General features: G+C 59.0%; 1 protein-coding gene across 4 annotated transcripts; it reads left to right on the top strand.

Moving 5' to 3' along the window:
• The first annotated feature begins 391 nt into the window (after nt 1-391).
• SLC17A9 (solute carrier family 17 member 9) lies at nt 392-21556 on the top strand. 4 transcript variants are annotated; one of them, XM_070472437.1, is made up of 13 exons: nt 392-506; nt 6553-6750; nt 6981-7120; nt 8882-8981; nt 10286-10416; nt 10914-11010; nt 11178-11274; nt 11855-11942; nt 12594-12628; nt 12997-13112; nt 13704-13759; nt 13905-13934; nt 16437-16928. In XM_070472437.1, the coding sequence occupies exons 1-13, from the start codon at nt 448-450 to the stop codon at nt 16553-16555; spliced, it is 1266 nt and encodes a 421-aa protein (XP_070328538.1). In that variant the 5' UTR covers nt 392-447; the 3' UTR covers nt 16556-16928. The 4 variants fall into 4 exon arrangements, with proteins under 4 accessions (XP_070328538.1, XP_070328539.1, XP_070328536.1 ...); XM_070472438.1 differs by lacking the exon at nt 16437-16928 and adding an exon at nt 20526-21556 and having other exon boundaries at nt 393-506; XM_070472435.1 differs by lacking the exon at nt 16437-16928 and adding an exon at nt 14248-15298 and having other exon boundaries at nt 394-506.
• The last annotated feature ends 1230 nt before the right edge of the window (nt 21557-22786 follow it).

The raw sequence follows: 22786 nt of genomic DNA, 5'->3' as shown, positions 1-22786 counted from the left end.
CAACCCCAACTCTCACCTGAGGTGTGCACAGCCCTGCAAGGTGAGGAGCCCCCCATGTGTGGACGGCATGCAGGCTGCCTGCCAGGGTCACCGCCAGCTTAGCCCCTCCCGAGCCCCATCCTTCCGGCCAGCTGCAGGGGAAGCGCCCGCGCCGTCCCGGACGTCCGCGGCGGCCGCGAGAAGGCCCTGGGGCGCGCAGGGGTCTGCCCCGACCGCGGGAGCGGCAGGCCCGGCCTCCCCGACGGATGTGAGTGGGGCGGGTACCGAGTTGAGGGCCCCGCCCTGCCCGCCCGCCCCCCGCGGTGGCCGTCCGGGGGCGACACGTCCTGGGAGCGCGCCGGACGGAAGCGCCGCTGGGACTGACACGTGGACTTGGGCGGCGCTGCCCGGTGGCTCGGCCGGGCGGGAGCGGCCCCGGACACGCTGCGCCCGCGCCGTCCGCGCCCGATGCAGCCGCCCCCGGACGAGACCCGCAGGGACGCGGCCGAGGACACCCAGTGGTCCAGGTGGGGCCGCGCGCGTCGGGGGATGGTCAGGGGAGGGTGCGGGCGTCCTGGGCGGAGACAGCGCCTGCCGGCGGCACCTTTGCTCCGGCTAGGGGCCACGTACCGCCCGGCCGCCTCCCTTCCATCCAGGGCCCGGTTCCCCAGTGCGCCGTCAGTTCTCTGCAGGCTAGGTCGGATCTTGGGGGGATGGGAGGGCTGGGGGCAGGGCCTCCCAGCTCAGGACCACACACGTTGACAGTCCCCAGCCCCCACCTGTGACCACCCACCTGAGGGCCACCTGTAGGTGCCCAGTCAGTGGGCTGGGGGCAGGGGGCTACGCTGGAACCTGCAGCAGTCTCTGACCCCTGCCATCCTGGGCCAGCTGTGTGATGCACACAAGGGCACCCGCCCGCCCCCCCCGCCCCGCCAGGGCTGGGGGTTCACCATACAGGGAGACCTTGGGCAGGTCATGGCCCTGGGCTGGGGGCTCTGCCCCTCAGCGTGCCTCACACAGTGACCAGGAGCAAGAGAACCCCCTCCGGTTCTGGGGGGACTGAGGTCCCCAAGTCAGTGAACGTTAGGCCCTGCCCCCCCCTGACATTCCCCTGCCTCCCCTGAACTGGCTCTGCTTCCAGGGCTGGTTCATCACCTCTGCCTTCCCCTCCCCCAGCCTCCCAGAGACAGTCACAGGAAGACCTTGGAAGCCAGGGGCTCCCTGGGGACAGGGCCCAGGGACAGGGGAGCTCTAGAGCCCAAATCACCCACCAAGTGCTGGGTGCCAGGAGGGCTGCACACTGGGTGTAACTGCCTCCCATTCACCTGCTCCCTCCCCACCCTGCTGGTTGTCTAGGCAGGCCTCCTCCCTCGAGCTGACCCAGGAGCCAACCCTAGTGACAGGAGCTCTGCAGGCGGCTGGGCAGAGGGCTGGAGCTTCTAGAGAGTCCTGTTGCTTTGTAACAGTCTGGCTTTGCCTTCACCACCTCCCTCCCTCCCTGCCTGGTTTAGAAAGGAGCACCTTACAGGCAGGCAGCAGGGTCCTGGGTGGAGTGGTTCACACCCTGTGTGGATAAAGGTGATGAGAACTGTGACAAAGGGTTATGGCGACCGTGTGCAGCTGCTGACTGCTGTGTGGACCACCCAGAGGCAGGGCCGTTCCCCAGGGACATATCTGACAGGGCAGCCGGCAGCCTCAGCCCCGCTTCTCTCTGGCCCTTGCCCTCTGTCCCCAGCAGCAGGCACAGTTCCCTTTTCTGAATCGAGGGTCCACGTGATCTCATGTTTGCTCAACCATGGGTGCTTCTCAGGCATGGGGGCCTTTGGCAGGAAGCAGAGGTTTCTAGAAAAGTTGGGGGCATGGACAAGACTCAGGACTGGGCAGAATGAGGGGATGAAGGTCTTCGGGACTTTTCATGGCTGATCCTGTCATGACCTTACGTGTTCCCAGCAAGCCCTTCCGGAGACCAGGATTCTGGGTCTGGCGTTCTGATCAGTCGCCACATCTGGGTTGCCTGCACCAGCAGACTTGCTGGTTCTGTGTCCCCAGCACCCGTGGAGGATGTCCCTTCGCCCGGCCAGCAGCACTGCCTGTCGGCTCAGGGACAGGGCTGCGGGTCCTCCAGGGCCCTGGGAGGAAGCCCATAGCACCTGGTCCCCCAACTCCTGTGGGGGTCCCCATTCTGGTGCCTTAAGCTCAGGGCCAACTGGTGGTCTGGAAGCTGATGCCTTTCCTGACCTCTAGGTGCCCTGCCAGCCTTCCAGAGTAGGCCAGTCTCAGCCGGCTTTCCCCGGTTTCCAACTGGACTTCCCACCCAGAGAGCAAACAGAACCAGGCTCCTGGGGCGCTGGCTGATTGCATCCAAAGGAGGGGCAGGTGTGCTGGGGGTGCGGTCCCATCTATGCAGGTGACCCTTCATAACTTTGGCCACAGAAAGCAACAAAGCTTCCTTTTTATTTATTTTTTTCAGTTTCCTGTTTCATTTATTTTTTTTTCCATTTATTTTTATTAGTTGGAGGCTAATTACTTTACAGCATTGCAGTGGTTTTTGTCATACATTGAAATGAATTAGCCATGGATTTACATGTATTCCCCATCCCGGTCCCCCCTCCCACCTCCCTCTCCACCCGATCCCTCTGGGTCTTCCCAGTGCACCAGGCCCGAGCACTTGTCTCATGCATCCAACCTGGGCTGGTGATCTGTTTCACCCTAGATAATATACATGTTTTGATGCTGTTCTCTTGAAACATCCCACCCTCGCCTTCTCCCACAGAGTCCACAAGTCTGTTCTATACATCTGAGTCTCTTTTTCTGTTTTGCATATAGGGTTATCGTTACCATCTTTCTAAATTCCATATATATGTGTTAGTATACTGTAATGGTCAAAGCTTCCTTTTTAAAGGCACCTTCCAGCTGTGGCTGTTCGTGGGTGTTAGAAGCTCTGCTCCCCTGTGCCTGGGCTCGCAGAGCTCACCTGCAGGCTGTGGAGGTCACCCTGCGCCAACCTCTGAGGCTCATGGACCTGCACTCACCAGTCCTCTGCCCGCTCCTGCCAGCTGGCCTGCTGTGCCAGGCTGGAAAAGTGGGGGCAAGAGGGGACTGGAGACATCATTTCCATGGTCGGAGCCCCAGAGGAGACAGTCCCTGAGCTCCTCTGGGGGTCTCTGAGCCAGTGCCTCCTGTGGCCTCCTTGGCCTTCCTGATGCCCCTCCCCTGTCCTACCCCCAGACCCCACTCACAGTCTGGTTCTGTAAAGAAAATTAGCATTTGAGGCCACCAGGTCCCAGGAGAGTCCTCGACCTGCCCTATGGGGTTCTGCCCCCGCTTCGCCTCTCGAGAGGGGCAGCCCCCAGACCTGCCTCATCAGCCACTGCGCTGCTATCCCCACTTCTGAGTCATTCCAGTCACACTTTGCCAACCAGGAAGGAAGGTGGGGGCACAATGGCCTCTCCCTGGTCACTGAGGATCACTAGGCAGCTTTCAAGGGGGCATCTGCCCCCAACCAGTTGAGCAGATGGCTCCTGGGACTGCAGAACGGCGGGCCTTCCAACATGGGACACTTTCCCACTGGACTCATAGGAAGCTCTAATATAAAATGCAAATTGTCACAGAGTACTGCCCAGGAGCCCCATCTTTGCCCCTCCTCAAGGCACCCAGAGACCAGAGACGCAGCTTGAAATCTGTGGTCCATACACCTGGGGAAACTGAGGCCCAGGGAAAGGGGGGCTCCCCCAGTCAGGCTGAGGCCCAGAGTAGCACCCAAGTGTCTCCTTGGGAGACACAAGCAACACAAGTTGCTCATCACGTCAGACCATTCCCTTCGTCCAGAGCTAACAGCACTTTGGACAGTAATTCCCAGACTCCTAACTGGCAAACACGACCCTCTGGGGAAGCAGGCTGGGCTTATGCCCCCCAAGTCCCCTCGAGTGGAGGTCTGTCTCCACTGGTGGGATTGCAGGACCCTATAGCCTCCAGGGGGCAGCAGCTGGATGATGTGGCCCTGAGCCTCCCCCCACCCAGGGCCTCTGCAAGCCTGAGACACAGGAAGGCTCCCCATCTCGTTTCCTGGCCTTTGGGAAAGTGCACTGAGTTGCCAGGGGGAGTGGAACGGAGTTGGGGGGGAAATGCTGGCATGAGGCGGATGCTGTTGCCAAGCCTCCCCCGGCCCCACCCCTCCAGTCAACAGCTCCTTGTTGGGGCTTCGGGTGCTGGCAGTCACCTTGCTAGTCACTGACCTATGAGGGAGACAGGCGTCAGGGGAATGAGCCCATCTTCACCGAGGAAACTGAAGCTCAGGAGGCCTGGTGGCTGGGCCCGTGTCCGCCCGCACCATGTGGCTGCACTTGCCCCAGGTGGCAGTGGCTATGACCTGGAGATAATGGACATGGCCCATCACACCCATTTACCAGTCTCCTGGTGCGTGACGCCCACTGGCTCAGGGCACAAAGTTACACTCAGGGCCTCTGAGGTCTCTTACTCCTGGGAGGCGTCCAGGCAAGGGCTCCAGCCCTCCTAGGGCTGGTCCTGGCCTCACCCTGGACTGTCCCCCAAGGCGGCCTCAGCCTGGGGGGATGCCACAGGGAGGGGATATGCCTCCGTGCCCACAGATGGAGTCCAAGCTTCTGCCACCCTTGGCCCCTCTCACTGCTTTCAGGCCAATGCCCAGCGAGGCAGCCAAGGGACCCCCCGCCAGGTCCAGACAGGGGTTCAAAGGTTTGAATGGGCTTGGGGCGCAAGGGTGAGACTCCAGGGTCCTGGCTCATCTGCCAGGTTTGAGGTCCCTTCCCTCTGTTCCTTTTTTTTTTTGGCGACACCACTGCATGCCTTGTGAGATCTTAGTTTCCCGACCAGGGATTGAAACCCACCTCCCACCCCCCAGCCCCCACCCCCTGCCCCAGAGTCCTAATCACTGGATCACAGGGAAATTCCCTCTCTTGGACATGGGTTTGGGTAGACTCCAGCAGTTGGTGATGGACAGGGAGGCCTGGCATGCTGCGGTTCATGGGGTCGCAAAGAGTTGGACACAACTGAGCAACTGAACTAAACTGAACTGTTCTGAGAATTGCCCATGCACTCCTGCCGACCTTGCCTGCCCAGTGGCCTGCCCAAGGCCTGCCTTGGCCCCTTTCCGCCAGGCCTGGGGATGTGGAGGTGGGGGGCGGGCAGACTTGAAGCCTCTGCCCTGTCTCCTCCCCACAACCTGAGCAGCATCTCATTCCCCTGCCCCCCAACCTCACCCCTGCCCTAGGAGAACCCTTGCCCCATTTAGGCAGGTGAGCCCAGGTGTAAGCAGGATGCCCGAGACACCCCCTCAAGGCTGCCTCAAGGCCTCCCCACTCTCCTGACCCCCCCACCTCACCCCTGCCCCAGGAGAACCCTTGCCCCAGCTAGGCAGGTGAGCCCAGGTGTATGCAGTATCCCCAAGGCACCCCAAGGCTGCCTCAAAGCCTCCCCCCTCCTGAACTCCCCACTGCTGTGACCCTTACAGGGGATGTCCCCACATTGCACAAAGACATCACAAGTCACTAGTGGTGCCCTCCCCCAGGCCATTCCCCATCCTCCCCCGAGGGAAAGGGCACTGAGGCTCTTCTCTCTCTCACTTAAAAATCCCACCACCCCCATCTCATCTTTAAGAACAGTTGTAGATTGGATCAGGAAGATCCCCTGGAGGAGGGCCTGGCAACCCTCTCCAGTATTCTTACCTGGAGAATCTCATGGACAGAGGAGCCTGGCGGATTACAGTCCCAAAGTAGAGTCTCAAACAGTTGGACATGACTAAAGCGACTTAGTATGCACACACAGATTTACAGAGCTACCGCGAAGCTGGTGAAGACTTCCCTGTGCCCCATACTAGAGTCCCCCTTTCACATCCCAGATCAGTGTCCATTTGTCACTGTCCGTGGACTGCCGTGGACAGTACTGCCACTGAGCCACACTGTGCTTGGGTCCTGCACTTCCCCCTGATGTCCTGGGATGCCTCTTCCCACCCCACCTTGGACCAGGGTCCCATAGGTGCTGAGCCCCTGGGCTCTTGTCTCTGGCTTCTCCTGACTTGGTGACTGATAATTGAGGAGTGCTGACCAGGAGTTTGGAAGACAGTCCCCGTATGGATATTGTCTGGCAACCTTCCTAGGAGATCAGGGCTGCCTTCCTGCTGCCCAGGCTCCTCTAAGGGGCCTCTGGCCCCCACGGCATGCTGGCCACCTCACACCACTTTCCCTTGGGTTCCCTGATGAGCAGACCCAGCTTTCCTGGGGGCCTTGCAGGGGCCACAGCACTGCTCCTACCTCCCCTCTGCCTCAACTGGGGTCCTCTTGCCAGCCCGTTGCCCCCTTGGTGGGTTATATTTGGTCTGTGGAAACTGAGTGCCTGTGTCCTGGAGCACTGAATCTCCCCCACTGCAGCTTATTAACCTGCCCTTGCTGGCCACCGTGTGCTCCACCTCCGCTGTTTCAGGGACCTCAGGCGTCATTTCTAGCATCTGCTTGTTCCTCCCAGGAGTCACCAGACAGGGGCAGGTGGGCGTTCGAGAGGTGGCCGAGCTGTCCCTCACATCAGCCTCTCTCTCCCCAGGCCCGAGTGCCAGGTATGGACAGGGACGCTGCTGTTGGGCACATGCCTGCTCTACTGTGCCCGCGTCAGCATGCCTGTCTGCGCCGCCTCCATGAGCCAGGACTTCGGCTGGAACAAGAAAGAGGCCGGCGTCGTGCTCAGCAGCTTCTTCTGGGGCTATTGCCTGACTCAGGTGGTGGGCGGCCACCTGGGGGACCGGTAATCCCTGCCCCCCAGGCCAGGCTGAGAGAGGGGGCTCCTAGGAACAGAATGTAGGGACTGGAAGACCCGAGGTCTGAGCAGGGGTGGGCTTGGCCAGCACTCAGCTGTCTTGGGGTGCTTGGCTCCTTGGGGACCCCATCCCCTCCTCAGCAAGATTTCCTGGTCCAGCCCATCCTGGCAGCCTGGCCGCACAGCTCCGCATGGCCTCCCTCTTGTCCCCCTTGCAGGATCGGCGGTGAGAAGGTCATCCTGCTCTCAGCTTCTGCCTGGGGCTTCATCACCGTGGCCACTCCACTGCTCGCGCACCTTGGCAGTGCCCACCTGGCCTTCATGACCTTCTCTCGCATCCTCACGGGCTTGCTCCAAGGTGGGGGCCCAAGCGCAGCAAAGCAAGGGATTGTGTGCACACGTGTGTGTGCGTGTGTACCTGTGCGTATGGGTGCGTGTTCAGGCAGGTGTTCTTGAGCATGCATACGTGTCCTTGTGTGGGGGCCTGTGTATGGTATGCCTCAGACTCTGCCTCAAATCACAGCGGGTGCATAAGCACCCAAGGCTGTTGCTGCTGAGGCCGCGCCTAGTGGCCAGTGGAGGACCCTTCCCACTGGCGGGCAGCCAGCTCTCAGTCTCACATCCCTGCACCGGTGTTTGTCTGTGCTCTGGTGCCTTGGCACCCGAACACTTTCTGTTTTCTAGAGTCACTTCACAGGCTGGCTGGCACGTTCTAATCTCACATGTCCTCCCGCCACAAAGTCTGCTCCAGGGATGGTGGCCACCAGGCTGCCTCGTGGTGCTGTCAGCTCCACGATGGAGATATGCCCAGTTGGAGTCCACACGCCACGCTGGCTGGGCCAGTGGGCAGAGGGATGCCAGCATTCCCAAGACCTCTGGGTCTCATGCTTTGGGGACGTTACACTTCTGGAGAGAGGGCTCCTCAAAGGCCCCCGGGGTGCAGGGGGAGTTGGTGGCAGGGTCTCACACCCTCCCTCCGGGGGTGGGATGACCTTCTGAGTTCCTGCCCTACCCCAGCCTGGCATCTGACAGGATACACCCCGTTCCTTACCATATCTCCCACTTCCCAGAGCCTGGGCTGGGGGTGGGCTTGCCTCCAGCCCACACCCCTAGGATCCCAGACATCCTGGACTGGGCCTCTCCCTGATTCCTGATCAGCCCCATCAGCCCAGCCTAGGGGTGGTCCTGGTGCTCCAGGCAGTCCAGCACCTGCACTCCTTCCAACTCACCCCACATGACCATGTCTAGTACTGCCTGTCCTGCAGCTGAGGCAGGACTGAGCTGTGTGACACCTGGCTGGTGGCTGCCCACTGGGCACCCGGCTGTTTCTCCCCACCCTCCTATGAGGCGGAAGGACTTCTCTGTGTGGCCTGTAACAGTGAACAGACCAGGGGTCCAGGGGCAATTCTTACCCTGGCTGACCAGCGCTTGGTGTGGGCAGTGCTGGGTTCCAAAGGGAAGGTGGGGGCCATGTCCTTTCCCAGTGCCCCTGCCTCTGAGCCTCTCCTGGGTCCTTTTGGAGAAAAACCCAGTGTAACAGGCAGGAGTTGCAGGCCCCCAGTACAGTTTTGTTTTTTTCAAAACTAGATTTTGAAATAATTATAGCTTCACAGGAAGTTGCAATGAAAGCTGCTGGGAGGCCCAAAGCTGCTCCCCCACCCCGCCCCCCCCAAACTCCCTGCAGCGACATATCCCATAGCTACAAGGCAATGTCACAGCCAGGACCCAGCACGGTGGTCCCTCAAGGCCTTGCAGGTCTCACCTGACATTCGTGAACTGTGTGTGTTAGTGTATGCACTTGTCACGTGTGTGCATGATCCCCTGTGTCAGTCCCAGGACTCTGGGGCCCTGTGGCCTTGAGAGCCAGCATAACTCCCCTCTGCACCACCCCCAACTGCCCTAGCTGAATGTCTCCTTAGCCAAGTGTCAGGAAAAGCCCAGATCTACTGTCCTGGGGGTGATGCAAGGAGGAAGGAGACCTGGGCTTGGACAATCACCAAGGGCCCCTGGTACTTCCAGCCCATCTCTCATGCCTCGACCTGCTGCCCTGGTGGGCCCTGTGGGCCAGCTGGCTCAGGACACAGCTCCACATGGCCCCTTCCTTCTCCACCTGCTCCAGGGGTTTACTTCCCTGCGCTGACCAGCCTGCTGTCCCAGAAGGTGCGGGAGAGTGAGCGAGCCTTCACCTACAGCACCGTGGGGGCCGGCTCCCAGTTCGGGTAAGTCCCAGCCTGGGGCTGGCGGGGACAGGCCACTTGTGCGAATGCCACAGGGCCACACAGGTTCAGTGATGGTGACACACGGAGAGTCTGCTCCTGGAGGCACTTGCTGCCCACCGCCCCCCTCCCATCACTGTGTTTGCTCTGTCTCCCTGGGGCCAGAGGCAGATGAAATGGGCTTTGGGGCTCTTGCCCACTTATGTTCCCTTCCGTCTGCACTGACAGAACTGGATGGGGGCCTTCCCCATGGGGGAGGTGGCCTGCGTTTGCTTTAGAGGGCACCTATCATGGTCCAGTCATGACAGATCTGATCCTGTGTCCCTTTCCACTGCGTGTCCCCCAGAGCACCGGACCCTCCATGGGGTGTCTTGCTGTCCTAATGGGGCTTTACAACCCCTGGGTCCAGGGCCTCACTTCACTGCTGCCAAGTTCCAGGCAAGAATGCAGAGGAGCCAGGGGTGCCTGTGGGGATGCTGGGAGCTGCCCAGATGGAAGCCCTGGGTGCCCAGTGAAACATGAATTTCAGAGAAGCAATATGAGACGAATCACAGCAAGAAAGGTTCACAGTGCATCTGAAATCCCATCTTACTGGATGACCTGGACCTGTTGGGTGGGAGCAGGTAGAAGGGAGGCACAGGGAGAGACTGTGCCCACCCCCCTCCCCTCAGATGGGGAAATGGAGGCTCAGAGCAGAAGGCAGCCTCCACGGGCCTTGGTGGGAAGCTTTTTCCTTCTTTAACCATCTCCTGGTCAAGCCTCGGCAGATGGGGGGCAGTGGGGAGAAGCTCCTGGGCAGACAGGCCAGCCTGTGGCGGGGAGGCCCCCAGGACACAGGATCAGCAGGACACAGGGAGGCAGTGGGGTTTGGAGGTTGTTTTTCGTTTAGAAGTCTTTGTGAAATTTCATCCTCTCTGATAACGAGGAGCTGAAAACAGCGTGGTGGTTTTATGTCAGCGAATTCTTGTCATCACTGCCTTCTTGTTGCCTTTTTTTATTTTAAAAAGATTCGTGTGCAAGTGTAGGGCAACTGAAGGCCTAGTAGGGAGATCCTAGAGCAAAGCGGGGCCCCTGTGCCACATCATGGCTGCGTGGCTATGCCTGAGTCCACGTCAGCCCATGGCATCAGAATGCCCTGCCAGCTCGCACCCCTAGCATCCCGCACGGAGCCTGCCCTCATGGGCAGCTGCTCCACAGATGACAGGGTGCCCTGTTTTCCAGGGACTCAGCTCACACAGGTTGGGGTCCCAGAGGCAGCTCTGGCCCCTGTGAAGTGAGGGTCCCGGCCACGCCCACTGTCTTTGCAGGACGCTGGTGACTGGGGCTGTGGGCTCCCTGCTCCTGGACTGGTATGGCTGGCCAAGCGTCTTCTATTTCTCGGGCGGGCTCACCCTGCTGTGGGTGGGTTACGTGTACAGGTGTCTCCTGAATGAGAGAGGTACGTGCCGCTCCCCGGGGAGGTTGGGAGGCCTGGTGCCCTCCTGGTGCCTCGTCCCCTCCAGGGAGGGGCCGCTGAACCCTGAGAGCAGGTGGGCCCGGGGACCCAGGGCTGTGGCTCTGCCCTCCAGAGAAGGATGCCCCAAATAGAGAGGATGCCTGCTCCCTGAGTCTCATCCAGGCTACGGTCAAGTCTGGGAGCTGTTGGATGAATGCAGACGTGCAGGGGCTGCTCGGCCAGCACAGGCAGTTTGCAGGGGAAGTGGTGGCCTCCAGTGACAGGAATGGGGCCTGGGAGGTTTGAGGGCTCGGGGAACAGATGGTCAGCACTGATGTCCACCCCCGAAGGCAAGTGCTGCCGACCCCAGAGGCTGGCAGAGAGGGTGTACATCCCCCACGCACAGCCAGGGGCCCACAAGCTGCCCCCAGCCTCTGGTCTCTGGGAGCAGGTCCATCCTCCCCTGGATGGCTTTCAGGTGGACCTGCCTCCCCCCTCAGATCTCATCCTGGCCCTGGGCATCCTGGCGCAGGGCCTGCCCGTGTCCAGACACACCAAGGTGCCCTGGAGACAGCTCTTCCGAAAGCCTTCTGTCTGGTGAGCGGGCTGTCGTGGGGATGGGGTTTGGGGGCCTGGGTCTACCACCACAGGGGAACGGCCGGTGCGGAGGCAGCTCCACTCGGCTCCCCGCTCTCAGCCCCTGGCCACCCTGGTGTGGGGAGGGGCTCCAGGTGTGGATGCTGAGCCTGGCACCCGCCCCCCAGGGCAGCCATCATCTCCCAGCTCTCGGCGGCCTGCTCCTTCTTCATCCTCCTCTCCTGGCTGCCGACCTTCTTTAAGGAGACCTTCCCCAGCTCCAAGGTGGGTTGGCCACCAGGCAGCTCGCAGGGTGGGGGGCACCGCAAGGCGTGTGCAGAGAGCTGGGTTCCTTTTGCCCAGGCTCTGGCAGTTCTGACACCGTGTGGCTCAGCGCTGGTGCCTGGGTGCACACAGGAGAGGCCCAGCTGCTGCCCTGTCTGCCCACCCAACTGTGGACAGTCCTTCCTGGGGTTGGGGGGCATGCAGTGTTCCTGATTTGGGCACAGATGTGCTGCAGTCAGCCTGGCTGGCTTCACCCCAGCTGCCCAGCCACCAGACCCCCCGGTCTGGTGACCAGGAACATCGGGTCACACACTCTGGACAGGACGCAGTCCCCAGCTCTGCCCCCACCCTGTGAGGGAGCCACAAGGGAGGTCCTGCTCATAGGGGAGACAGCACCAGTGGGCCCAGCGCTCGGTCTGTGTCGGGGATGGATTAGGGTCTGGGAGGCCTAGCCTGTGGGCAGAAGAGAGACTTACTGCACAGTGGTCATGGGCAGCGGCCGCCCCACCCCTTTGTCCTCTCCAGGTGGCCAGATGCCCACTCTGGACACCTCTTACGTCCCTCCACTCCCTCCCTCCAGGGATGGATCTTCAATGTGGTGCCCTGGCTGGTGGCCATTCCTGCCAGTCTACTCAGCGGGCTTCTCTCTGACCATCTCATCAATCAGGGTGAGCCCTGGGGGAGGGGAGGGGGGCATCCCTCCTGGGTGCCACTGTAGCAAGGTGGAGGCCTCACCCCTGAGGACTAGCCATGATGTGGGTCCCCGGTTCAGAGAGCCAGCCCTGGGGGCCCTGGTGCCCAACTCCCAGCCTGACAGCCAATGGCTGCCTCCAGGCTGCCTCCTCCCTAGCCTGTTCCCCGTGAAGAGGACATATTCACCACGTAGCAGTAGATTCTCCCACCTGGGTGCTAGACGCAGCCCCCCTGGTGGGGTCAGAGCACAGACCTGCACACCCATGCACACCCGAGGATGACCATCTCACAGGCACACTCCCCATGACCCTGCCCTACATGGCCTTAAATATCAGTCTTGTCCTTGTTACCAAAGGAACCACCCACTCACTGAGGGAAAAGTAGAAAATTTGCAGAAACACAAAGACAACATTTTGTAATCATTGAGCGCCTTGCTTTGCCCAGCCTCTAAGTGCACACACACACTCATACACATGTGCACACGGCTCAGGTGATGCAGGCTGTCCCCCACGAGCCTGGCCCGGCCCTCCTCTCCCCGCAGCCCTGCCAGGTGGGACCCCTCCAGATGCTGTCAGGGGTGGGTGGCACAGATGGCCAGCGGAACTCTCTGGTCTTCCCCCGTCCAGGTTACAGGACCATCACTGTTCGGAAGTTCATGCAGGTAGGAAGGTCCTGAGACCTCTCTCTCTCCCAACTCTCCCACTCTGACCTTTTTTGTTCCTGGGGCCCCTGACCTAGAAGGTGGCTAGTGTGGTGCAGCAGCCGGAGGACTCCCTGGGTCAGCTCTGGGGACTGGTCTGGCTAGCTGAGGCCCTTCCCTGAGCCCCGGTGCCCATTTTTGGGCCTGGGTCTGCGCTTGTCGACTGGGGCTTCTCTGGCTGCAACTAGCATGGCCAGCTGGTAGCCTTGTCCCATGTCCTTGGGCAGGCCCAACCTGAGAGGGAGCCCCACTCACCCTCATTCAGGGCACCCCGGGCAGCCCAGGAAGGCCCAAGGCTCCCGCCGCGTCCCCACTTGTTTCTCCCGCAGGTGATGGGCCTTGGCCTGTCCAGTGTTTTTGCCCTGTGTCTGGGCCACACGTCGAGCTTTTGTAATTCTGTGGTCTTCGCGTCAGCCTCCATCGGCCTCCAGACCTTCAACCACAGGTGAGGGCCAGGCGCCTCATCCACCAGAGCCCCCCACGCTGCCTTTGGGCTCCTGGGTCTTGGGTACGGGGGAGGAGCCATGTATCTCGGCATGCACGTGGAGGGTGGGTGGTGACAGGTCCCCACGAGTGAGCCATGAGGTGAAGAGGAATGGAGCCTGTGAGGACCTGGGCTTTTTGGGAAAACGAAGTGGTGAGGAGATGCTGATCTCTGAGCAGCATCCTTTGAGCTGAAGGTGGGGATCGAGCCTCATGTCCCACAACCTGCTCTACAGGCCCCCAACCTGCACTGCAGCTCAGGGTTTAATCAGGAAAACAGCTCTGAATTGTTCTGAGTTGGAACTTGATGTCGTTCTCCAAATTATTGGGCAGCAAAGTTGAGCATGCACTCAAGCAAGCTTGCCTCCCGTCTTATTTCATCCTGGGAGTGGGTCCTGCGCCATCACTACTGCTGAGCTGGGGCTGACCTCCTGGTATGGCGGACAGGCCTGGCTGGCTTCTGGGATCCAGGTGATCAAAAGAGCTACAGCTGGCACGGTGGGTGGAAGTCATCCTGTGATCACTCGCCCCCGTTCTCTCCTCTTTCCCGCAGCGGCATTTCCGTTAATATCCAGGATCTGGCCCCTTCCTGTGCTGGCTTTCTGTTTGGTAAGGACCACAGGCCCTCTTTGAATAGGGAGTAGCTGCCCCTTCCTGCTCAGGGCCCCTAGGACCTACCCCCTGGCATGTGGGCTGTGGGAGGGTTCCAGTGGGCTTCCACTGACCAATCCTCATTCTCCCTGTCCTATTCCAGGTGTGGCCAACACAGCCGGGGCCTTGGCAGGTGAGAGGTGGGCTGGGGTCCCCTGCCTTCGGGTTTCAAGCTGCCCCACCCCTGTGTCCTCCCACCCTCTGCCTCAGCCCTCAGGATGGGGCATGGTGCCCCTTGGGGGTCCCATAGTGTTAGAGCAGTTGGGGGGAGCTCAGACCATGGAGCTGGCTGTGGGGCGAGAATAGAGCTGCCCTTTGTGGTGTTCACGCTCACAATGACGTGGAGCCCCTGCACATGTGCAGGGCCTCAGAGGCTGAGGACTGGATTGCAATGACAGACCTGCTGCCCTCAGGGCCCTGAGCTTCTCTCTGCACTGTCCTCGCAGGGGCTGGACAGCCTGTCCTCAAGCCAGCCTGTCTGTCCCTCAACCAGCCTGTCCCCTCTTGCGGTACAGGTGTAGTGGGCGTGTGCCTGGGCGGCTACCTCATCGAGACCACGGGCTCCTGGACATCTGTGTTCAACCTGGTGGCTGCCATCAGCAGCCTGGGGCTGTGCACCTTCCTTGTGTTTGGGAAGGCCCAGCGGGTGGACCTGAGCCCCGCCCATGAGGACCTCTAGCCGCCCTGACCTACATCCCTGAGGACCTTGGGCCATCAGCAGGGAACTGGGCCCTGCTTAGGGGCCCCTTTGCTCCTGGCCCTAAAGGGAGGGAGCCTCAGCCCAGGGGGGTGCAGCCTGCTTCCCCCGCCCGTGGGGGTCTCACCCTTCTTCCAGTTAGTGAAACTACAGTGTGGATGGATTAGTATCTTTAGTTGCAGCAGCTTCATGACAGACACGGTCTGTTCTGTGTAGATTCATATGAGCCCCATCGGTCATCCCTCCCTGGGGTCATGTTGGTGCAGGGCAGGCGGTCGACTGGACTCTCCCCCCAGAACCTGCTTGGCTTTGTGTTTTGACACTGAGGGCCGGATCATGCTCTGGAGGGGGCCGTCCTATGCACTTTAGGGTCTTTAGCACTATCCCTGGCCCCCACCCACCAGACAGGCCCTTAGTCCCAACAGCCAGTCCTGCCTCCTGACATGACCAAGTGTCCCCAGGGGACCTGTCCCTGGTGCCCCCTCCTGTGAATCCCTGGGCACTGCTGATGGACCTGCTCCCCTAGTGCCTTGTGAGGGTGCATGGGCACCCCTCCTGGGCAGGACACAGCCTGGACCAGTGAAACCCCCTGTCCTCCTTGTTTTTCTCCCTCCCTGTTTACACTAGAGGGACCAGTTGTCTTACAGATTAATAATAGACTCTGCAAGATGTATATGTAGAAAAAAGAAACTATGAGAATATGGAAAATCACACCAAAGCCTTATTTAAATGATGACTATTAAACTATTAAAAAGACTATTATGTCATTTAACACTCTATTTATAAAAAGAATAAACACATGTTAAAGATTTATTTCATTCATTTGAGGAAACCAGCAAAGCGTTACAACCATTTCAAGGAAAACATCACGAACAGACAGACACACTGATCCACGTGGGTGCTGACATGAATGCGCAAGCACCACTGAGATGGGCCCTCCTTGCTCCACCCCAGAAACACCGTCTGGGCGTCTGTGTCAGAGCCTCTCGGCAGTGCTGTCCTCTGTGCAGATTCTAGAATCAGACAAATCCTAATTTTCCATGTGAGCAAAGATTTCCCCCAACAGCCCCCCACCCCCACTTTTGATAGGAAGAATCAGAAAGAAAGATTCTCGATTACAAAGTGAGTCTGGCCTCTCTAGGTTTGGCCTGATTGTTTACAGAGACGCAGCAAGAATATGAATTTACCATGAAGGCCTTTCTGTTTGCTCGGCTGGGGTTTTTCACGAGAAACCTCAGGTGGAATTCCAGGCCATGCTGACCTGAGCTGGGAACCCAGCCCAGAAAGTTCCCCCACAGTGGGGTGCCCTCCTTAGGACACGGGACGCAGGACAGCCATGGGCTTGTGGCCGTTTATGAGTGCCGCTGTACGTTCACCTTGTTGGGCAAGCAGCACCCCCATCTCCGCCATGACTTTCTCCTCCCGAATGAGAACTGTCCCCTCCCTGCCAGACCCTGGCATCCACCATCTGTGTTCTGTCTCTATGACGCTGACCCCTCGAGGCCCTCATGGGAACCAGTGCTACAGTATTTGTCCTTTCATGATGGCTCGTTTCACTAAACATGATGTCCTCACTGTGCATCCGTGCTGAATCATGTACCAGGATCGCCTTCCTTTTAAGTCCATGTAATATTCCATCGTGTGGATGGACCACATCTTGTTTATCTCTTCATCCGTCAGGGGAACACGGGCTGCTTGCACCTCTTGGCCACTGTGAATTCACTGCTGTGAGCCTGGGTGTAAGAATAACACCTTTGTCTCTTGTTCAGTCACTCGGTCATCTGCTACGCTTTGCAACCTCATGGGCTGCAGCACACTAGGCTCCCCTGTCCTTCACTATCTCCCAGAATTTGCTCAAACTCATGTCCGTTGAGTTGATGATGCCATCCAACCGTCTCATCTTCTTTCACCCTCTTCTCCTTTGTCTTTAACCCACAGCGAACTGTAAACTCTTGGAGAGACTGAGAGAGACGGCCCTGCCTGTGGGAACACAGCCATCCCATTTGGTGTCTCTGTGCCTGAGTTCTGAGGGATGGGGGCCCAGGGCACTCGTGTAAATTGGGATCCCAGGCCTCCTGGATGCTGAGTCTGGTGGGACTTCTGTCAGGGCCTCGCAGTCACCACCTCAGAGGGCAGGAGAAGGAGGAGCCGGTGTCGGGGCACTGGGCCTGCCGTGAGCAGCTGGGCCTTCTCCTCCCATCACTGCTGTTCCTGGTCCTGAGTGTCCTCTGGGAGCTGGGTACAGCTCCACCCCTTCCCAAGGCCAATGCTGGGCCCTGGAATGGGCTCCTTGGATTCTAGGTGAAAGCGTTTGCTGGTGGGCAGACAAGTGCTGTTAGCAGAGACAGGGCGGGCAGGAGGCCATGTGTTATCTGGTGCAGGCAGGCCCAGACACGGCCTCACCCCTGGGTGGCCCTGGCAGGATCCCAGAGCCAACACTGACCCTGAGTGCCCCCGGGAAGACGGGGGCGGGCATGGGGCGGGCAGGCTTCGGCAGGGTCACCGGACCCTGGACACCAAACCTGCTGTGCCTTCACTCCTGAGAGGAGGGGCTCTGGCTGCCCAGGGCCATGAGTGTGCATTTGTGCCTGGTGTGTGTGTGTGTGTTTATGCCTGCACCGCCCGCGGCCAGAAGTGCATTGGGAGGACCAGGCTGTTGTTGCCCCGCAGCCGGCCGACAGAGGGCGCCGTCCGACAGGGCTTTGTCCTAGCCTCACAGCCCCAGATCTGGCTCTTCCCTGGGACGCCAGGTTGGGGGCTGAGGGATCCGGTTGGCCACCAGTGCACCGGCGCTCGAGCCTCTCGGCTCCGTAGGAAGGGATAGGTTGGAAGGATGTTCCAGGAGTGAGGATGCACAAGACTGGAGCCCGAGGCAGGAGGGGGACCCAGGAGTGGCCGGGCCTGGGAGTGCACCCGTGGGGCGACTTCCGGGGGCGGGGGCCCTCTCTCACCACCCCTCCCCCAGTCTGAGTACCTCCCACTGGCCGCCAGGCCTCCTGCACACACGGGGTTTCTGTGTCCACTTCTAATAAGAAGATGACATGCCAGCAGGACTTAATGGTTGGAGGCCTCGAGGTGGTCTGTTCCCCCCACCCTCTCCTCTCCCCAGGGCGCAGGTGTCCTCAGGTGCAGGACTGTCCCCCCCACCCCCATTCGGTACTGCGGAAGTCTGGCCTCAGGTGGGCCTGGGGGCCTCCGGTGCTCAGGATGTTGAAGGGCTCAGGGCCGGTTGAAGTCCCCCCAGGTCTTGTCCTAGACCCCAAAAGCCCCACTCAGGCCTCACTAGGTGCCCCACCCCCAAAACCCCTCTGCCCCCACCCCCACCCCTACCCCCACAGGTAAGGTGTCCCCTCAGTAAGTGACTCTTTTCTGTCTTTTCTTTAAAACAGGATCTTTAACGGCCAGTTAATATTTTTAATTAGCATGCTAATTAGACACACCCCTCTGAGCTCCCCACCCCGATTTCTTGGCTTTGTCTTTCAGCCCTAGGACGGCAAGGCCCTGTGGGTCACTGCTTGCCCCTGGGGACCTCTTGCTCACCTTTCCCCGGGTGGGAGGTACTGGGGCCACCCTGGGCAGTTGGACCACCCCCAACCCTGGGGACCACTCCCAACCCTGGGGACCATGGCTGAGTTCTTTCCCATGTGCAGTGGAGCCACTACCTCCCTCCGCAGCAGGGGGAGCTGAGCTGCACGTAGAAACACACTTTTAGGGAATTTGCTTTATCATGTTTAATTGAAGGCCGTTGAGGCCATGGCATGAATATTCAGCAAGGTGGCAGGAGCCTCTTCAGACTGCAAGACTGCAGGATGCACCCAGCACGGGGCCTGTCAAAGGGGGAGCGAGGTGGGGAAGCTATTAATTGAAATAGCTTCATTAATTAGTAATTAACAGCAGAGAAATGACTGTGTCACAAGTCGTATTTCAGTGGATGCCCTTCATGTGTTATGGGGACTTTAATTAAAGGATGTGCATTTTAATTAAAGGCAAGCTTGGCCCTTTGACCTTTGGAAGACAAAAGAGGCTCCGAATTTTCAAAGAAACTGGCCAGGAGGCTGGTGCAGGACTCAGGGGACTGGTGTCCTCTGGCTTCGGGACCCTCCGCCTTCCAGCCCCTCTGAGGCCAAGGGCCCCGGCTGCTCCTCCCTGAGCCCAGAGGCGGTGGCCATGTGGGGTCCTGTGTGGTCACAGGTCAGCGCAGGAGGGGTCCCGGGCAGGAGGGCCCAGAGAGTGATGTACGTGCAGCCCTGCGGGCTAGTGTCCTGTGTGTGGGGGCTCAAAGCAGTGCCCCGACACCTTGGGGCAGGACGGAAGACCCCCGGGCCAGTTAGCTGAGCCCTCCTCCCCCTCCTGGGCTCCGAGTCCCTGTTCTGTTCTGATGGGTGTGGACGCGTTTTGTGACCAGAATAAGGCACATGCACAGGGAGCAGCCCAACTCTCCCCGGCGGTCTGGAGGTGGTAGTGTCCTGGGGCTGCAGGACCAAGCTCTCAGACCCGAGGCTGGGACAGCAAACCTCTCACAGGCCTAGAGGCTGGAAGTCTGGGGTCAAGGTTCCAGCAGAGGTCCCTCTCTTATGCATGTGGATGGCGACCCCTCCCCTCCGTGTCCTCCTGGGCTCGTCCCTTCTCTATGTCTTTGTCCTAATCTCTTCTTATCAGGACAAACAGATTGGATCAGGGCCACCCTAAGGACCTCGGTTTAAAGTTATCCCCACCCTGGAAAGTCCTTATTTCCAAACACAGTCATGTTCTGAGATCCTGGGGGTTCAGGACATCAACATATGAATTTTGGGGACCTTGTTCAGCTCATAACAGTGTGGCTCTCCCACTTCTACCTGTCTGGAGCTCAGAACCATAGGAACCAGGAGAAGCTGCCCTGGAGACCTAGTGGGTGCTGTGGGCCACTGAGACCCCGTTATGGATGAGGTGGGGTTACTGGTGGCTCATAGCTGAATCTCCTTCCTGGGGTTGACCCCTCTCCAGCGTGGAGGGACAGAGGCCCTGCCCTTGGCCTCAGCAGGGACAACCCTAAGGAGTATCAGGTTCCAGAGCTCCCATGGGGTGGTGGAGGCTTCGGTTGTAGGAGCAAAGCATCCCAATTCCTCCCCTGCTCCCTCCCCCCACCCCCTCTCCCCTCAAACCATTGGTGCTTAGACTACCCCCATGACCTCCTGCTGCAAATCTCCACCTTGGCCTCATCTGCAGGGGCCCTGGGCTGAGGCAGGCCCTGCATCCCAGGCTGGGGGCTTCCAGAACTCCTCCCAACTTGGGAGGGACACACAGCTCCTGCATCTGAGACTCTCCATCTGTTAGACTAGAAGACGCCACACGGATGAACTGCCCTCCAGGCCCCAGGCGATCAGTAAGTGACAGCCCAGCCTGGTCCTGTTCACAGAGGAGGTGGGGACCAGCCCCCTGCAGCCCTGCCCTCCTCTGAGGGATGGTGGAGCTGGGCTCAGGCAGCACTTTTTCTCTCTTTGGCTAAGGACGAGCTTGGTCAGGTTGGAGCTCGGGGGTGGGAGATGCTCACAGTGCTGCAGCACCTCAGAGTCCGGGGTCCTAAGGACCCTCAGCACCATAGTTTCCCGGAGTTCTCCCCACAGGCTGGTGAGACTTCAGGAGGTTTCTCTGTCTTCTTGCTCTCCAGTATTTTTGCCCCAAGTGGATGAACTGAACACGGACAGGTCCAAGGAGCCAGGTGATGAAAGTCCCAGAGCTACACCCCCTCCCAACTGTCTCCCCACTGCTGGGCTTTGCCTATTCATCAGTCATCTGTCCCTTGGACCACTCACATTTTTATCATTTCTATTTCCATGCTTCCTTTTCTGAAGTGAAAATCACCAAGGTCAATTCTTTCTTTCTTTTTGGCTGCACTATGCAGCATATGAGATCTTAGTTTCCCGACCAGGGATTGAATCCATTCCCCCTGCAGTGGAAGTGCAGAGTCTTAACCACTAGACTACCAGGGAATTCCCAGGGCAAATTTTTTTTAATATTTATTTTAATTTATTTGTTTGGCTCTTCCAGGAAGAAGGAAATGGCAACCCACTCCAGTATTCTTGCTTGGAGAATCCCAGGGACAGAGGAGCCTGGAGGGCTGCTGTCCATAGGGTTGCACAGAGTCGAACATGACTGAAGCGACTTAGCATGCATGCATGCATTGGAGAAGGAAATGGCAACCCACTCCATTATTCTTGCCTGGAGAATCCCAGGGACAGAGGAGCCTGGTGGGCTGCCATCTATGGGGTCACACAGAGTCGGACACGACTAAAGCGACTTAGCAGCAGCAGCAGCAGCTTTCAAGTCTTAGTTGCAGCATACAGCATCTTCAAACTGTGTTGCGGCATGTGAACTCTTAGTTGTAGCCTGTGGGATCTAGTTCCCTGACCAGGGATTGAACCTGGGTCCCATGCATTGGTTGTGAGGCGTCTTAGCCACTGGACCACCAGGGAAGTCCCCTGGTTAATCCTTTTACGTGAAAAACATACAAGGCTCGGCTACTTGGTCTATGTCAAAATTGACCAGTTATAAAGTCCAGTCTCTGGGGCCTATATCCACCTATGCTCTCATCCTGGGCATCTACCCTCTCATCCTGGGCACATCTGTGATTCAGAAGCAGCAGGACGTGGTCTCAGCCTTCTGGCAGGAGACCCTCAGGGCTGGCCTGGCCCTGCTGTAACTCCTGGATTAACCCCTGCCCCGGGTCCTGCCTGCTGCTTGGACCCCATCCTGGGCCTGGGCCAGTGGGTTCCCATCGTGGACTTATCTCCAGAGTTGGCCTAATGGGCAGCTCTGGGCAAATGGGAGTGGGGGGCCGGTAGCTGCCTCCTCATAGGTGGAGGGCCAGCTCATCTGCAGTCAGCGCGGGGTGGGCAGGAGGCCTGGGCGGCCCTGGTGGGTGCCTTTCCTTCCACACTCTGTTCTGTCGCTTTAGCCACCCCAGGGCCTCGCCTGCCTGTTTACACACTCGTGTCTTTGTTGAATTAGAGACAGTCCTGTCTCTGGCTCACCAGCAAGATTCAAAGGGGTTTGAAGAATAAATGTTTTCCTAAGTTTTAGCTGACATTCAATTTTAATGACTTTTTAAACAAAGTAACTGTTAAACGTGTGTGTTTTACGGCCTCCTGATGTCTGACAGGTGTTTTTGCCCATGTGGGAAGCAGATGCTGACTGCGCCTCCCTAATAGCTCATAAATAACCAGCCCTGGGCGTCCTCCTTTGTATGTGGCTCTGCCAATGGCCAATTTGTTCTTCAGAAGTGGCCACGCTGGCCTGTCAATCAGCTCTTGCCGTAGGCACTTTTTGGTGATTAGAAGCCCCTTGGAGAGCGAGAACTCCAAATTAGTTTTAAATAAAAAATAAGAATATTCATGCTGTTGAACATCTAAAGGTAAGAGAAACAACAGAATCCAAACCGGCCGGCTTGGGTCCCCGCGTTGCTGGCGGAGGGGGCTGCAGGCCCAGACCCACCAGGGATCGGGTGCAGGACAGAAGCAGGGGATCATTGGGGGATGGATGTGACCAGGGTCAGCCTGAGACACAGGCCACCGGAGCATGGGATCCGCAGACCGTTTCCTGTCCACTCTGGGCCTTTGTGGGACATAAAAGCTCACCCGAGGATGGGGGCTGGGGAGCTGGTCTCCTTGAGAGGAGGACAAGTTCCCCTTGGAAGAAGTGAGAAGGACACAGCGTCTCGGATGAGGCTGCATGGGCATGCCAACTTCTGTGTGCTGCCCGCTCTCCCCTCCCCTCCCCATCCCTGGCCTCTGCTGCCTCTCCCCCGCCAGGTCGAGCGGGTACAATGCCTGCTGCTATGTCATGCCTGCTGTCCTCCTCTTTGGGAGTCAGAGTGACAGACTTGTGAGCTCTTTCTGGCATCTTTCTGGGCTCCAGCCCCAGGCCCTGTCCAAGGTGCTGACCAGGCTCAGAGAAAGGCTTGGTGTCAGGCACATGAGCTGCCCTGGACTCACCTTCTTCCTCCAGTGGTGTCCACTGCTGTGGGACCCTCCCGTCATTGGTCTTGTACTCCTCACCTGTGCTCAGCGGGGACCCTAGCCCTGCCCTCCCAACCTCTTAGCTCTCCACCAAGTTCATCCTTCCCTCATTCCTTAGGGCCCCACTGCTGCCCTGGGGCCTCTGTACCTGCTTTTCCTCTGCCTGGCTTGCTCACCCCATTCTCCCAAGCTCAGCCCCCAGTCACCTCCTCCAGAAAGTCTTCCTTCATCTCAGGCTAACTTATCTTATTACTGTCCATGCCAGTTCTCAATGGTGGGTTCTGCCAGGGTTCA

This window comes from Odocoileus virginianus, chromosome 9 (genome assembly GCF_023699985.2).
Source record: "Odocoileus virginianus isolate 20LAN1187 ecotype Illinois chromosome 9, Ovbor_1.2, whole genome shotgun sequence".
NCBI lineage: Eukaryota > Metazoa > Chordata > Mammalia > Artiodactyla > Cervidae > Odocoileus > Odocoileus virginianus.
This window is presented reverse-complemented; position numbering and strand designations above follow the sequence as displayed.

What these genes read in the sequence shown, in the direction of transcription:
- SLC17A9 (XM_070472435.1), top strand. Translation starts at nt 448, where the DNA reads ATGCAGCCGCCCCCGGACGAGACCCGCAGGGACGCGGCCGAGGACACC. An exon ending in GAGGACACCCAGTGGTCCAG is followed by an intron (nt 507 to 6,552) that starts GTGGGGCCGCGC and finishes CTCTCTCCCCAG; the next exon opens with GCCCGAGTGCCAGGTATGGA. An exon ending in CTGTTCGGAAGTTCATGCAG is followed by an intron (nt 12,629 to 12,996) that starts GTAGGAAGGTCC and finishes TTTCTCCCGCAG; the next exon opens with GTGATGGGCCTTGGCCTGTC.